This window comes from Alligator sinensis, unplaced genomic scaffold (genome assembly GCF_000455745.1).
Source record: "Alligator sinensis unplaced genomic scaffold, ASM45574v1 scaffold1543_1, whole genome shotgun sequence".
NCBI lineage: Eukaryota > Metazoa > Chordata > Crocodylia > Alligatoridae > Alligator > Alligator sinensis.
Window position 1 is genome coordinate 138,843 of NW_005843241.1, and position 17,841 is coordinate 156,683.

General features: G+C 41.2%; 1 protein-coding gene across 3 annotated transcripts in view; it reads right to left on the reverse strand.

Annotated features, from left to right (window-relative positions):
* Positions 1 to 3,030: 3,030 nt before the first annotated feature.
* ANKRD29 (ankyrin repeat domain 29) overlaps positions 3,031 to 17,841 on the reverse strand; it is a 49,071-nt gene continuing 34,260 nt past the window's right edge. For all 3 annotated transcript variants that reach the window (XM_006038073.3, XM_025194549.1, XM_025194550.1), the window contains 4 exons: positions 13,371 to 13,469; positions 12,713 to 12,808; positions 11,120 to 11,218; positions 3,031 to 9,505 (listed from right to left, as the gene is read on the reverse strand). In XM_006038073.3, the coding sequence (XP_006038135.3) occupies positions 9,422 to 9,505; positions 11,120 to 11,218; positions 12,713 to 12,808; positions 13,371 to 13,469 (378 nt within the window). In that variant the 3' untranslated portion in view covers positions 3,031 to 9,421. The remainder of the gene's footprint in view (positions 9,506 to 11,119; positions 11,219 to 12,712; positions 12,809 to 13,370; positions 13,470 to 17,841) is intronic.

Here is a 17,841-nt window from a genome sequence, read left to right on the forward strand (position 1 = left end):
GAGGAAGGATCTTGTGGAAGCCTAGGATTGCTGTGAAAGTAATGGTTAAAACTGAGCTGGCTTTCCTGTCAGTATGACGACACTGGGAGCGGGGAAGGAGCCAAGTTGAGAGCATTCATCACATGTTCGCAGTTACCCGTTTCCTTTATTTTCAATCCATGTGCTGCTTGTGTGAAAAGCAAGATACAAAAACAGCCTTGTGAGGATGGATCCCTGGGTCACACCCTGCAAATGCAGGGAAAAAGCCACTCAGAAGCAAAGCTGCATCCTGTAGCTGCCTGTGTCCTAGAGTCCCAGATCTTCAAAGGGAGGATGGTGTCTTGCTTTCCATTGTGCAACTGGATTGTGGTTTATCAGTTCTGACCCCAGAGCTGTTTGCACACATAAGGGGGCACAGAAACTTCTCAGAGGAGTGGGCTGTTAAATAAGGATGAGCTGTAGCTATCTGTGCTCCTAAAATGTCGGCATCAGCATGGTGAAAGCAGTACGTGGGAGCTGGTTTAAGGATGGTTGAGCTGAAACAGGTTCCCTTAAATCCCTGGGGTGATATGACCCCGGCACCTGTTCCTGCCCGGGGCAGGGGGTCGGACCTGATGATCTGTTTAGGTCCCTTCCGACCCTAAGCACTATGATACTATGTGGGATGGTTTTACCTTTCATTATGCTTGCCTCAATGTACTTAATACTTCAGTCAAGTTTTGCTAGCTTCAAAGTCACTAACTGGGAGCAACAAGACATACAGAAAGGGTTTTACCTATTGCTGCTAGCCAGCACCTGAATCATACAGTTGGTCCAGTGCTGTTGAATCTAAGGCTATCCTGTCTTTGATTACCACAGTGGCCTTTGCAAATTTCTGTGGCTGCTTCATTTCCCTGTTCTGCTCCTATTTATACTTAACTCATATTTCCAGGTCCTGTGACTTTTCTTAATCATGCCTTCTCTGCACCTGTCATAGAGGGCACTGGAACTTGTTGAAATATATTCTATCATAGGTGGAGTCACTGCATAGCAGTAAATGCATGAGACTGAGTCAGAAGACCTCTATTCCAGTTCTCCCACAGACCTATTGTATAATTAAGGCAAGTCACAACCCCTCTGTGGAAATTTCTCCATCTGTATAATGAGGCATTCTGTATGATGATGTTGTAGAGTCTAGTATCTACAAAGGCCTTGGAGACCCTCCAAAGGAAAGCATGGAAAAATGCAAAAAAACTATCACAGAGTTTGACTGAGGAGATATTATGCTACTGATTTATCTATTGTACAGTGGTGCCAAATTCACCCATACCCCAGGCCAGATTCAGCCTGGAGCAGCTATAGCATGGCACAGAGCTGTGGCAGCAGGTACTGCCTAAGGCATGGGCTGGAAGCAGGTTCAGGGACAGAGGCTGTAGAGCAAGCAGCTGAGGGACAAGTGGGGCTGTATCAGCACAGCCCTTGCTTGTCTTCCTGCTGTTCAGGGCCACGGCCACTGGGGTTGAGGGGCCCCAAATTCCATGGCTGGCTATGCTCTCAACTTACTCAAGCCATCAGCTTCCATAGCCAAGGAGTCATCCTGCAGGCTTGTTAGAGCAGCTTGGCAAGCCAGATCTATTTGATACCCCTGCCACTGTGCTTCTTCTGTGAAATAAGAACATCAGCCTACAGCACTGCCATGCACTTCTCTTCAGCAATGGTATGTTCAGAAAAGTCAAGGTGCTATACCTTTGTATGGCTCAGAATTTGCATGCAACCCACAGAGTCCATGGGAACATGAAGAAAAAAGATGGGGTTTGATAAGGAAGTGCATTCCCCTTCTCCTTCCTGCCCTAGCGGTGCTGGCTAGCACTCTTCACTATGGCTGGGCCCAGGGTTTTTATACCAGTCAGGAGAGAACACTTTAGTTTTTGGATAGGCAAATCAATAACTGCTATTAATTCTTCAGACCTGAAGGAACCATTATCATCTAGTCTGACATGTTACATTATACAAACTATCATTTTATCCAGTAATCCCTGCATCGGGTATAAAATATCAGGTTAAGATAGAATATATGTTTTTGAAGGACATCCAGTCCTAATTTAAATATTTCATATGGTAAAGGATCTACTTCATTACTAGTTAAAGTGTTCTGGTGATTGACTAGCCTGCTAAATATTTGCATGTAGTTTCTAATCTGAATTTACTATTTCCAACCCATGGATCTTATAAGCTTTTGTGCATCAAATAAAAGAGCAGAAATGTTCTCCTTGTATTGGTACTTACAGACTGTGATCAAGACTATTTGTAACTTTCTTTGGATAAATTAAATAGCTTGATATTCTATAGTCATCTTTACTGCTCTACGGATGTAGAAATATTTGACAACGAGGCAAACAATCTCTAGAAAGTGCAATGCAATGCAATAAAAACTTCTAAAATGAGGCCAAAAACCTGGGGCATTACCCATGAGGGCAAAAGGGTAGCCTGCAATTTAGACTCTCCCTGTCTTTCAGAGAGGTCAAAATCCACTGAGAACAGCTTATATCAGTAGGATGTAGACATTTCTTTGAGCTGAAATGATGGATCGGTGTAAAGGTTTATTTGATTTTTAAAAAATGTAACAGAACCCTAGATGTATATGACTTACTAAGTAACAGTGTGGTCTTATTAGTCACCCTGTCCTCTGTTTTTCTCTTCTTGGTTCCTAATTTGGCTGTTTATAATGCTCATTTTGGACCTGATCCAACAGACACCAAGTTCAGTGCAAGTCTTTCAATGCTATTTGCATCAGGGCTTTATGCTGTGTTGAATTAAGTCTGTATGCTCCTTAAGGCAAGAACATTGTCCTCATTTGTTTTGTGGGGTGCTTGAAAAGGACTATATCTGTAACAAACTGATGCTAAGACAAAACAGCTAGAAAATCAACCGCACTATTTCAAAATAGCTGAGGCTTGTTTATATTCCAACCTTCCACTGCCTGTACACCTTAAAATGAAAACAAAACAAAACATAGAAAGAGGGTAAAAAGCCCCCACATAATAAAACACTAACAGGAAGAAAAGTAGAGTATTCATTTTAATTTGAATGATGGTATGGAAAAGTGTGGTTTAACAAATCAGTGTTTCCAACATAGAATCCTACTGTTTCATGGAACAATATAAATCTACATAGGATTTTTCTTATGAACAACATTGCAGACATAAGAGAACTACATAATTCAGAAAAGTATGAAAATAATAAGAAATACCTGGGAACAAAATGCAGAGCGGATGTCAGATGGTATAATTCCATTTAGCCCAATGTGTGCACACAGTGCCATGTGCAATCTTTGGTTGGGCTGTTAGCTTGTTTTATGTTTGCATACAGTATAATCCACAAGTATGCAGCAGGGTACTTGACCAACAGTGCAAGTAAACAAAGGTTCCAGACATACATGTTTAAAGCAGTTTTATTTTTTGTCTATGCTCATTGTATACATAATGCTTATGGACCAATTTTACTTTCTGAGCAACCCTGCTAAAATGAATGTGCACTGTGCACAGGTGGAATTGGGCTGAGTTGGGCTTGTTTATCTTTGTCCACCTGGAAGAATTTAAATGCATAAATTAATGCTGTGTGCTAAAAATAAAATGAGCCTCGTGCTTGGGTGTTTAAGGCCTTTTAATCTGAATGAGTTTTGTGTACACCACACAAAAATTAGGTCTTTGCAACAAGAACATTGAATAAATTGAATATTAAAGTTAAGGGGATTCAACAGAGATCCTTCATGTTTTAGTCATTAATAATAAATAACATGTTGATTTGAGTGCCACTTACTGGTGCTGGCTGTGTTGTGTGCAACCAGTATAGCTGTGTTTTATTAAAAAATTCTGAGTCTGGGAAATTAAATACGATATTAAAAGGATAATTTGATGAAAATTTAAGTGCCCAATTTTTTTTCTAGTGGATGAACAAAGAAGATTGAATTATTTTTGTAATTAAGCCCAGTGTCTAAGGCGAATGCATGCTATAGTTAATAAAGCCAGTAGTTAATAAAGTGCATTTAATATGGCCTACAACTGTATGATCTCCTGCCCTGATTCTGCTTGATCTCCTATGTTAAATAGGGCTGGGCTGGACCGAGACTTGAACAAACTACCTCCATGGAGGAAGTGGAGCAATGAAGAAAGGATGTTGATATGCCTCAATGGGTATAACAGTACACTCTGGGGTATTAATAAATATATGCCCCTGCACATTGTTAAAGTGCATATTAGTGGTGGTCCTGTATAATCAGAAAGCTCCACACATTCAAGGGCTCTGACAACAGCACCAGTAGACGCATCAGTGATTAAATGCCAATTCTCCCGGTCCCTGGAGCCCCTCCTCCATACTCACCATATCTTCCTTTTTGAAGTCTAGACTGACATTAATGCTTGGAAGGGGGAGCCTAACAATTTTCCTTCTTGTTCTAGTCATGTTTGTGATCTCCTCCCTGACTTGTACAGAAACTAGCAGACTTTGAGTACTAGCAGCTAAGGAGACGTCAGGAGGGTACAAAGTCTGCATAGAAGGTGCTATATAGAGTTTTATGGATCTTATTTGCACAGAACCCAACATAGCGCTGCTAGAGATGCTATCTTGTGGGCGAAATGCAAAACCAAGATCCCAAGCATTTTTAGTTATTAGAGAGTCTATGACACTTTTTATGAGAGGAGAGTATTGGTCCATATGTCTTGGCCAAATTCTTATTTGCATTATTTCAATCTCATCTATCTTCCCTAGCCTGGCTGTTTCACCTGGATTCAGTATTCCTCAATTTCTAACCTAAACACCTGTAGTGGTAATGTGTATCATTCAACTGCTGCTGTTTGCTGGTGAGTAAAATGACTTGTATATTATATTCCTACCTACCTCAGAGGTGCATTTTGAAGCTTATGAAGCTAATAATGTCTCTAAGGTGCTTTGAGATCTTTAGACGAAAAGTACAATAGTTGAGCTTAAATTTGTTGTCAATATAAATACTAAATCACTCCAGCAATGAAGAGAAAGCAGGTCTCTCCTTTAGAATAATAATAATAATTTAAAAAAATTAAAAAGCTGAGAGTAGTTAGAATCTCTGCATCACTTTAAAGATGAATGTAGCCTGATAAGTGCACAGAATTATAAAGGTTTCTTTGTGAGAAGGGATGTTTCATTGCATAGTGAGGAATGAGACTGCAGTTTTCAAGCCCAGCTGCCGGCAAAACATGCATGCTTTTATTATGCTGTTGAGCATCAGAGTCTGAAACAGAGTGCTTCAAAGGCAAAGGAGGTCAAATAAATACTCAAAGGGGATGGTAACTGCCTTTCCTGTTTTTCATTCCAAGCCTGGCTGGACTATGGATCTTTTCTTTTACAATAATAGCTCCCTCTCCTTTGGGGGATAACATGCACCATCACCATGCTCCTTGAAAGAGACCTTACAGCCTCCTCATGCCAGCATATGCCCCAAACATCTTTCAGTCCCTGTAGCATTAGACCTCCTCCTCCAGCAGCCAGCCAGCCAGTGGTGGAGGCAATTGGGAATGGCATCAAGGCCCTGAAAAGTTCTACAACACAAGGAGCAGAAAAAAACATGTCCCTCAAAAGCAGCCAGAGGCCAGGAACTTACTCCCTATCTGCTTTTTTGGGTGGGATTGAAGAAAATATGCTACAGTCTTCAAAGCAGCTTTGCAGAAACTGGCTACCTAAACTCTGATAGCTCAACTCTCTTGCTCCAGCTACAACTAGAGCCACTGTTCCTACCTCTATCCCATCTACTTTGATCTGCCATTGGGTGGATATGAGAAATGAGAACCGTCAATGGCTCTACCCTTCTAGACTCAGGAAAAATTAATCTCTCTCCTTATAGGGGGTTGCTTGTCCATTACTGCATGACTCTGTGGTGAAACTGTGTTTTACTCACCTACCCTGGCTGGCTATTGAGTGATTTTAAGGATTATCCTTCTGCTTCCCAATTAGTGGAGGGTTTTTCTTTGCAGAACCTTGGTTGCCTCTCCTTGTCTCCTGCAGTTGCTGCTCTGAAGTTGCTCTATGGAAAGCCTCCTCTCAAGTGATCAATCAATGGGGGTCAGCACTGCACAGATCCTTGTAGCTTCCTCCAAAACAAATTCAGAAGACAATCACATATATCCAATTTGGGCTATCAGTGAGCCCAAGCCTCACTTTTTATTTAATAAATTAGAACTCAATCCTGTGAGCTACTGTGCACTTTGAACTCCCACAGATAACTGTGTGATTTAAGGGTGCTCATTTCTTCTGAGCCTCTTGCAGGATGGGACTCTGTGATGGATACTGCAAATTGTTAAATATCTATGCACAATTTTGAATCCCACAGTAGCTTGTCTACACGGTGACATTAGGCAAACATATCACTTTAATTCAGGGAATGCACAATATTGATTACTTAAGCAAGCAGATTTCTCTGGCATCTTCTCACAATGTAACTGGAAAGCATACGCTTTTGTCTTCTAATATTGTAAATATCAACAGCAGCTTGCAAACAACAGTGCAATCATTATTTTTTCCTATTCAGCATGGCTTTCATTCCCTCCTCCCTGATTTGCCAGTCCACAAGAGAAGGAATAATCCCAGCTGATTACTAGGTATCTGGTTTTAGGAATAATTTTGGCCCTAAATGTTGAAGGAAAACAGTACTAAAGTGAACTGGGCTCACTTGAGAAATAATAAAGTGATTTTTCACTCATTGGACTAGCAGTGCAACAACTCAGCTGAATTTCATATTTGCAGCTTGTTAACATGGTAGAACTTCATATCTTTTCAAGGACTTTTCCATATCAATGCTTTTAAATGACTCGCTATGGTTCTAAGATGGGTAGAGTGGTTTTTGTCCACCTACTGACTTAATGTTACATTTGAACCTTACTGAAGGGTAGCCTCTAAAATGGTTGCAGCTAACAAGACTGAGGGCATGCCTATACTGCAATAATTTGTTCTTTATCAATGTATCATGGTATGGGGACATGGATAATTACCATGCTCCATGATGGTTCATTGCGAGGCCATGACACAGAGGTTACAGCTAAGTTTCTGTGATGCTTTTCTGATAATTCCAGACACAGGTCCCAGGTGCAGGTGCATAGCATAGTTGCTGGTGCATAATAAACAGTAGCACAGATACGTACAACATACCAAATTTGCTTTTATAGCATGTATACTTTTGTGCCTCACAATTAAGTATCTAGTATATTTGCACCTGGTAACAATACACTTAGGTAGGTTTGTTCAGTGACTGGATCTGTCCTGCCCTTGGATTTGAGGAAATCCATCTCCCATGCCATGAGAGAAAGGGGATGCGTTCTCCAAGAACTGTATGCAGGTACCACTGCTGGACAGATTATGGTATTAAATAGAAGCCCAGAGTCTACCTTGAGAGGCAACCCAAGCTAACTCTTATGTTTTTCATAACTTGTGCTGTTTTGGATCATTTTATTGAGTCATTATTTAAGAAACAGTTTCTTTTCCTCTGATATCTCCTTCTGAGATCTGGACAGGTAGTCAAGGCAAGGGGCTAGTGCAGTGAGTCTTGACCAGGATGCCATGGCAACCCAGAATCCCATAAGACCCTTTCAGGGGTGCCACAGCACAGGCACTGCTGCTATAACCAGGTCCAGTACCCCCGCACCTCATGCACAGCCAGACTGGGAAGGGCCACAGCACACACATGCACTCCTGTCTGCACTGAAGTTATCTGATAAATCTAAAGCAGGCAGAAGTACCCACTCTTGCTCCAGCCCTTCCCAACCCAGACCCCCAGTGCTTCTCCTGGAAACAGAGGCACATGGGACAGTTCCACCTTCCCTGTGTGCCTGTTTCCAGCAGATGTTGTGCAGTCTGCATTAGTCTTATTAAACAACCCTAATGATGCCCAGAGCATGCACATGTGTTGTAGCCCTTCCTGGTTCAGTTTTGCACAAGGTATGTTCAGCACTTTAATGTGGTGGTAGTTATGGCAGCATCCCAGCTGAGAATCACTGAGGTAAACTGAGGCAGCACAATGGTGGTTCCCAACTGGGGTGCTGCCAAATTCAAGAGAGCTGTGGAAAGGTGCCCTGACTCAAAATGTTGTGAACCACTGGGCAAGTGGAAGGACATCTCTCTGGGATATGTCTTATGGCTCAGCTAGTTTCCCTTACCCCACTTCACATCAGGTAGTTGTCCTATACCTCACCTTGAGAGGCAATGGTGTGTCAATACAAGAACCAGGATGACTTGATAGGGAGGTGGACAAGCTTTGGGCATTGCATATTCTTTAGCTAATGCAGTGATTCTCAAACAGTGCTGCAGCACCCTGGGGTGCCCTGAAATCTTTTTAAGGGTGCCATAGGATGCCATGCAATACTAGGTGTGCGAACACCTACACGATTCACAAAATAAATCCAGAAATTTCAAAGAGCGATCCATGGTTCGAAAAAACACTCTTAATCATTGTGGTCTTTGAGTTCTTTGCAACAGGAAAATTACTCTATTATTTTTCATAGTCAAGAAACCAGTGAAAGCTACGAGCTGACATTTTCTGAGGGGTGTCTTGAGTCTAACAAAGTTTAGAATCACTGATCTAATGCCTACTGGCAGGGCTCAGGCAGATAAAAGCAGCAGCTGAGGCAGTTTTCTCATTGCCATGGCAAACCCAGGTCAGTTAATGTAAATTCATTTAACACGTAACTTGAAGTTACTAATATGGATGTGTACATGCCATGGTCGATTTGCTATCTTTCACTCCAATAAGTTTTGTATTGTTTTCCCTTTAGCAATACAAAGATCCTGTAAATAACATTGCAGTGGTCTGTTCTGTATCCACAGGCTCTCTACAGCACAGGTGAAGCTACAGGACAGAGCAGAGCAGAGCACAGATGAGTACCCTTTGGCTCCCTCTTAAACCTGAAACTGGGTGATGGGGAAGGGCAGACAGAGCTGGAGCTCTAAATTGCTGGAGCAGTTACTGAAGAGTGGGCTGAAGCATTGTGGGACAACTGAATCAGTGCAGCTGGAAAACATATGCTTCTCCTCTACGCAAGAACTGAGTGATTCACACTTAACAGAAGCACATAGAATCAGTTAGTCAAAGGACTTGATCACAGCAGGTGCAATCATAACAGTGCTAGGAATGTATGTAAAATAGCTGGAGCACTTTTATATGACGGTATGAGGTATGCTACAAGCATGTAGGGGCTGACAGAAGTGCTGGGACTGCAAGGATTTGTAGAGGCAGAGCTATAGTGCAAAAAATACTGGGATCAAATCTTGTTCTCACTGAAGTCCACAACAAAGGCCCTATTTGGTTTAATACTAGGGCCCTATCACACTGTGACTCCGTGATAAAGGCTAAAGGTAATTTCAATAAACCATTCTCAAAAACAGATTTGCTTTAGTACTAGTGTGGACAAACCACTGCCAAACCACTTCTGATACAGAACTCTTAGCTTTTCCTTTGCTTTTCTTTTGTTCGGAGGAGCCGCAGGATGCGTTCATTTTTTGTTAGTTCTGCTGGCAGTTCATTTGCCTGAAACAAGAACCACCATGGTTAGAAGCGGGGAGGGAAGTATATCCAAAACAGAGTTTAAAAGCATTAGCATTCTAGAGAAACAGCTGTTAGGCTTAGGCCAATAAAGAAGCATTTGTATTTACATGCATGTTCCAGCTATCATGAGTTAAGCTAAATCCATAGGCTGAATTCAAAGTAATAATAACTGTGACTCAATCAAGCACACATGCATATACACACACACTTCCACCTTTTGGACAACAATTACTCCCTTATCTACTCCAGGTTCCACTAGCTAGTGTGTAGTGTGAACAGAGCCATGGTCCTTGTTAATTGCTCATAAAGGAGTTTCAGCTTGCAGACCCTCTACAACCTTAGACCTGACCCCTCACTCTCTCTCTCTCTCTCTCACACACACACACACACACACTGCAGTTTCATACTGGATATACCTAAAGTAGATATACACTCAGCCTTACTCTGCCATGCCCTCATAGGGCTACTAATAAAATGTGAGCTACTGTCTTAGAGTTATTAACTCTGCTGCCACCTAGTGAAATGCATATAAATAGTACCGATGGATCTATATCATAGTATAGATCTATCTATATCTTATTTTTGATATGGACAGAATCATAAAATTCCTTCTGAACTGTAAACCAGGCAATTACTTAAAAAAGATTTTATGTGAATATTCTCTCAATTAAAACTTAAAGTTTGCTGCATCTGTGCTTGCATCTCATTTCTTCTGCACAGCAACAAATGCGTATTGGTGGGAACATTAATAAAAAACAGCCTATTTTCAGCAATTACTAGAGGATATTCAGAAAGCATTGCTGGATGACTGGATAAACAAAATATTTGCATCAACATCAAAATCTGATTGTGAACCTTTCATTCACTTAAACATGGAACAAAAAAAATAGTATGACTGAATCACCAATAACCAACCCAGCTTGATATCAATTATTTGCAATAAACAGTTCATGGACTAACTACAAAGGAAAACACCTTTGCAGAAGTTTTTCAGTATACAACTGCCAATACACAATGGAATCAGGGAAATAAACTATTTGCAAAAAGCTGCCAATATGGAAAAAAACAGAATTAATGTAAGATATAATAAGATGTATTATAAAGTATGGGAATAATTTATTTAGCTCTGACCAACATATTAATAAACAGACACCCAGGAAGCAGAATCCTTTCAAGGGCCCTGGCTTTGTGAAGTCTGAAAGTGACAGGATGCTTTAATTTTAAGCTATTATTTCAGTTACAGATGGGCCTCCTCCAAAACCCCAGAGCCAAATATTCCCATGCTTCAAAACCCTCTGAATCCATATCAAAACTCCTGTTCCTCAGGCCCAATTTTGTTACATATTTAATAGATACTGGCCCTATGTGGCATTCTTATAATTAGTATTTAGACACTAAAGATTGAATGGCTAGGGAGACTGGTTTCTTCAGCTCAGGGGTTGAGACACACTGGAAGGGCAATGTGCAAAAAACATGGACTGCCACTGACCACCCTGCCTTGTTGAAATCTTCTTTGTAACGACTACATTTATTTGCAATGTTTAGTTTTATCATCTGAGACTTTTAACAAGCTCTGTACAATGTATCAAAACATACCTTGTTTCTAATATTAGGATCTGCTCCTGCTTCCAAAAGCAATGCTACTGCTCTAGCACTGCCACCCAGAACTGCTGCATGGAGAGCAGTAGTCCCATTCTAGAACATACAAATAAATATCCACACATTTGTACAGTGTATGTAGGGGAGAAAACAGCAGTAAAGAACAGATCCATGTATGAGGAAGAGAAATAACACAATAGCTATTAGGTTATCAAAAACACAGGGGCTGATAACTATTACAGCACAATGGATCTTTGAAGGTACTATAAAAGTCATTTTAGGGCTTTAATATACACAGAAGCCAGGCTCACACTAGCAAGGAAATTAGTGGTCTTTTTAAAATTACATTTTTAGCAGAATAGAAGTACGTGAAAGAACAGCAGCTGACCCAAAGATCAGCTTCAGCCTGGCAGAATTCAGCCATCAGTGAGCAGAATGACATCGCAACAGATAAAGTGAAGCCAAACTGACTGTATGCATTTTTGCCCTTTCCCTGTTGATTAATGTAAATGCTCTGGAACAATATAGACATGCTGGGTAGTTGGGGCCATATGTTTCTCTGCTGCCTCACCCGCCTCAGCCCCCTCACAGAATAAAAGTTCAAATAACTGTGGGTGCAATTTCACACTTGTAATTAAAAATTAAGTGACTGCCACTCCATTTATCTAAGAATTATGTCTACACAGCACAACAAATGAGCCAGCTCAGGGGAAACTGGGAGCACCACAATGATCCACACCTGGGCTAATTTACCCTGCTGAGAAGGATGCTCAATACTCCTCAGCTTCAGTATATCCTAGATCATCACATGGATGTGCCTATACTGCTTCTAGTGTTCATGCTGGCATTAAACAAGCTAATTCATCTGAGTAACCTGAGCAATTCTACACAGCACTACATAGTGCCATGTAAACACACTTTGAGTAACAGGTTATACTTGCTGATCAAGCACTAAGAGATCCAAGTCATGTTAGTTACACCCACAACAGTGGAGGCTGCAAAATTGTACTAGTTATATCTGCACATTGAACTTACGAGCACACAAAAGAAGCTTATATAAAATCCAATATAATCTTCAAAGTTTTTACATTCACTCAAGGAGAATCAAGATCAAATCTGGAATTAGAATTCTGTTTTGCAATGGTGAAGGCTGAATTCTGCCCTCAGTGACATCAGTGCAATTGAGGGCAGGATTTGGCACTAGAAGTGCAATATAAAGATCAATCCATTTATTCTTTAAATGAAATAAGATGACAGAAAACAAAACTGAATTCTAAGTGCAGCCAGGTAGACTTCCTCCTCCTAAAGCTCAGTACCTTGGGTTGTTTGGGGTTTTTTTTAATGTTTTGTTCATATATAAACAATACCAAAATATAAAGCATAGATTTCATTTCTCTCTCACTCTCCCTGAGCCTGAATCCTATATTATCTTACACTTGTGAGCCATAGCTATCTATGGAAATAGATGTAAATCAATATCACATCAGGGCACCGCTTCTGCACTGATGTCAATAACAACTCCAGTAGAGAGTCTGGCTCTTTGCCTCCCCAAGTCCATATACTATTAATTTACACACTTCACATACTTACCTTCAAGAGGCCAAGTGTAGGAGAGAATTTGAGTAGCTCCTCTATAACATTATTATACCCTTTGTTAGCAGCTTTAAGTAAAGCAGTTGTACCATCCTTTGATTGAGAGAGAAAGAAGAGTTCAGTTATTATGACAGCTTTTCACATGCTCAAAATGGGGAAAAGGTTGACTTGTCCTCAATCCATGCAATGACCCATTTACAGCATTGGGTCTATTGCCATCTATTTCAGGGATTCCTAGAGGAAGGTCTGCAGGAGTCCTTGCTTGGGGAGGATTTGGAGAGAACAAGGTGGAGGGATGGGTAAATTTGGGGGCAATGTGAATCCTGTTTTCTCTCCCCCTCTTCAACTATATTGGGAATTTGTATGAACTTGGCCTTCCCATCCACTTCTATTCCCCTGAAAAGGTAGCCCTAGAAACATAAAGAAAAGGACAGCCACTGGCATCACTTGAACTTCACTGCTTGCCAAACAGAAGGGAGTCCAGGGGGAACATAAGATCAGTGCAGAGGTAAAGGGCTTCCATGAGGATGGCCTTGCAACCCCAGTGTATCCTTGAAGGTTTAAGACCCTTCTCCCAGGTACACCAAAGACTTTGTGTGTGACCTTGAATACGTTGCAATGACTCTCTGCCTCCATTTCCCCAAAAGCTACTCACATTCCGTGTGGCATCTCGATCAGCTCCCCGGAGCAGCATTACCCTCACCACCTCGCTGTGACCCATTTGTGATGCTATCCACAATGGAGCTGTCCCATCCTTCAAGCAAAACAAGACTGATAATAGGCTTCGTTGCTGACATACTATTTTCTGGCAGCTTACAGTTAGATTCTGACTGTTGGAAGGGGTCAAATTACATTCTAATTGCATCTTTCTGCTATAACAGCTAGGCATAGCTTCATTTTCAGTCGCACATGGAATGGCTGAGTGTATTAGCTATAAATTTCCTATTGTTATGTAATGGAAACATCACATGTAATTTCCTAAGAATAAGCAACCTGAAAAATTTACTCTGCATGTATACACATGTATTTTCCTTTATATTTTAAGTCCCTCACCAACTGCATCTCAAATACACAGGGAAGTTTGAAAGGTAGAGTGGGAGATTATTCTCTGCAGCCAGAATTTTAGACTGTGAGCAACTGGAAGTGGCAAGGGATAAAGAAAAAACTCAGAGCACCCCTTTCAGACACGTACTAAATTCTAAAGGACTATTCAATAGGCAAATCTGAGACAAGGTGACAGAAAAATGTTCAAACTTAAATGCCTGAAGCCAGGCAACGAGATAACCGACTTTAGGTGGCATTAAATACTCATACATTCTGCTAACACAATACTTCTGGAAAAGATTTCTCTCAGAATGTAACATCAGACATCTAGGTTTAAAATTTTCCATAACTACTTACAGTTTGAAACAGAAAACCTCTGGAAATAAACTTCACATTCCAAATGAATTTAAGTTTCATGATTTTTTTTTCCCTACCCACATACACACCAGTCTCGGGAACTATTCCGGGAAGCTGGAATATGATCAGTAGCCTTTGGAAGAGGGGGCTGAAGCAGCAGCAGATATAGATATTGCTTAATTGAATTCAGGATTTTTTTTTCTGTCTTTTTCTTTACAGATTAAACCAGGGGTCAGCAGCTTTTCACCAGTGCAGGCCAAAGCTTACAACCAGGCCGTCGCTGCAAGCCAGGAATCTCTGTCTTCCCCCCACCCCGCTCTCAATAGCTAGATGCCAGATTCCCAGCCTCCCTGCAGCCAGGGTAAGCTCAGACACTGCAGAGTAGCATGCTCCAAGCAGAAAGGAACGCTATAGAGAGGTGGCACAACACAGCTCCAAGAGAACATTTCCCTCTGACAGATCAGATCCCCTCTTGCAGGTTAGATCCAGCCCTTGGACTGTAGTTTGCAAACCCCTGAATTAAACTGATTGTTCTTTGACATGCATTTTACTGCAGGACTCTCTTGCTCATGCAGAGCCCTTATGGCTCTCAAAAGCCACATACAAGAGTTTGCCTATGTCTTACTTAGGGCGGCCATCATACAGGACATTCTGCTTTTCTGCTTCTCTTGTCCTCTATTGATATGAAACCTGACACCTTTATGTCCTCTATTTTTCTCTTGAAGAAAAATAGGGGACAGAAAGGTGTCGGGTTTCATATCAATAGAGGACAGAGGACAACCAGACTGTCCTCTATGATGGCCACCCTAGTCTTACTGCAACCCTCGCAAATTACGTTGGATTGACATGCTATTTCCTCCAGTGCTCATCAGTTTCTCTAGCCATTCTTTGCATCTGTGTATCTTGTAGACTTTGTACAACAAAGCATAACAAAATTGAACTGGGATTTTCAGATGAGATACAAGTGGTATTTACATCCCGAATTCCCTTAGGCACCCAAGAAACCAGCTAAACGTTTTCAATACAAAAACATAATTTTTTCAACTAAAACTTTTCATCTGGACATAATATCATGAAGATTATTCCTCTCATCCATGCCAAGAACCCATTTGACTACAGATAAAGTTATCAAGATCCTATGATTACTGGTGCAGTACTTTGCTTTCTATATATTAATTGTTCACCACTCTTGGAAGAAAGACCTATGCATCCTTTCTTTGGTGGTTTCTGGGCTTCACATTTCTGCCTTCTGGATGCACAAAAAAAGCAAAGACACATCCTGAGATCATGAATCCAAAGCCAAGGTCCATTATGCAGTAAAAAGAAAGAAAAGGATCTTTTCCCTTCATTGCATAATTTCGGTATGCAGTAATCAGTGTTCTCAGTGATATCACTGTCTTCCCACATTCAAGTACCCACCCTGTTCATGCAGTGAATTTTCTTTGTGATTTAAAAATAAAATTCAAAGCCTCCCCTGTATGATTAAAACTATGACTGAAGTGCACAAGAGTGATAGCAAAGGTTGTGCCTCTCCAGTGTCCCGTGATATCCCCCTCATTAAATTGAGTGTTTGATGACAGTCTAAACAACCTCCAACAGAGGGAGCTAAGACATAGCATCAGAGCCATGAGATGGTTGGTATAAGTTTGAAAAGATCATTTACATAAGGGTAAGGAATTCTACATAGAGAACATTTACTGCACACTCTGGATGGAATTCTATTTCCCTTTGTGCATCTAAAAGGAGTTTTTAGTGATGTAAATGACATTTTTGGTATTTATGTATCAGGTGGCAATTCTACTTCCCTTCAGTGTGGACATGTAAGTGTGCACATGTAGACTGAGTAAGATATGAACTAGCTGGGCAGCTACATGGCTACATAAAGACAACCATTCTGAACACTTACCTGTGTCTAAAGCCCCCTCTATGCATTAGATTTATGCCATAATGAATATGTTAATCATGGCATGAATGGCAAGGATGTTATATTGGCACCCAATTTAAGACACCATAAAGTGGCAAACTAGCCATAAAAATGTTCGACAAATAATGATTTCTCAGCATAGGACTCCTATCACCATACCACAGGTCAGGCACTGTCTTTAATCCTGTCTGGTACTCCTTGTGAGGCTGGGCCTCTGGGCAATCAAAGAAGGGACTTATGTAGGCTAGAGGGTTTATGGTTCAGTAAGATGGATGTGGTCCTCGCTTTTACTGGAACAGAAACATTCCACACAGCATGGGTCTCAATCCATTTTATCCAATGACTACTATATTTTTCTTTTCAATGACTACTGTATTTTTCCTATCTCTGTACCAATCAGAACTTTCTATTTCAAATACTAGTATGTACAGTTTTAAAGACATTACATATTTTAAACTTTTTATTTTCTTATTTGATTGCAAATAAATAAAACTATATCTGACTACATCAGATCATTCCATATTCTATCATTTTCTTCTAACCTAAATTTATGCTGCCCTTTATCTTACCCATAGTTAAGGAGACCGCTTTGTGTCTCTGGGCTTTATAATATCCCACAATGTTTTGGGGTTTTTTTCATTTTTAGGAAGAGTCAAATAAGGTAGCAGCCATAATATCCCTGAACCTCCAATTAAGTAGCTCCAGGGGCACAGAGATGGCATAATTAGACTTGTAAGAGTCAGATCCTCAGCTGGTGAGAGATGGCATCAATGGAGACCTGCCAATCTAGATCAGATAAACTTCTAGATCTTTACATTTTAATATTTTGCTTTCTTGATCCAAAGGTGCAGTGTCTGTCACTTTTATGTTTTCATGTGAGTAGGTTTTATATGAAAAATCATTTAAAAACCTCTTTTAAGATTCTTAATTCTATTGCTTCCACACTGTTCCTGAAAGTACCGCTAACAAGCATTCCTTTACACCCACTCCCACCCCACACACCCCAAACCTAGAAAGGAAGCAATGAAGCTGCTGTGGGGGTGACTCCCAGCTGCCTCTTTCTTTTAAGATCTGTGCCTCTGATGGGGTTGAAAGCAATAGCAGGAGACCTCAGGCAGCTCCACAGCCTCAGTTCTCGGTTTGGCACATGCATGATGGTAGTGGGCCTTGGTTCTCAGCAATGCTCTGAAGGAGCAGTGCAGAAGCAGAAGAGATCCATCTTAAAATGTCTCAGACCAGGTAGAATGCCATACAGTACGCATTCAAGTAGGAGCTTGAAATTCACCAACATATAAGCATCTTGGGTTAGAGCAGCAGAGAAATGTAGCCTGTATAAGGTTACAGATCCTGCTCTGAAACTCCATCTAAACTTCGCACTTCAACTCGCACTTCAAGAGGGATGCGGATAACCTGGAGAGAGTCCAGAGAAGGGCCACTCGTATGGTTAAGGGCTTGCAGACCAAGGCCTACGAGGAGAGACTAGAGAATCTGGACCTTTTCAGCCTCCGCAAGAGAAGGTTGAGAGGCGACCTTGTGGCTGCCTATAAGTTCATCACGGGGGCACAGAAGAGAATTGGTGAGGCTTTACTCACCAAGGCGCCCCCAGGGGTTACAAGAAATAATGGCCACAAGCTAGCAGAGAGCAGATTTAGATTGGACATTAGGAAGAACTTCTTCACAGTTAGAGTGGTCAAGGTCTGGAACGGGCTCCCAAGGGAGGTGGTGCTCTCTCCTACCCTGGGGGTCTTCAAGAGGAGGTTAGATAAGCATCTAGTTGGGGTCATCTAGACCCAGCACTCTT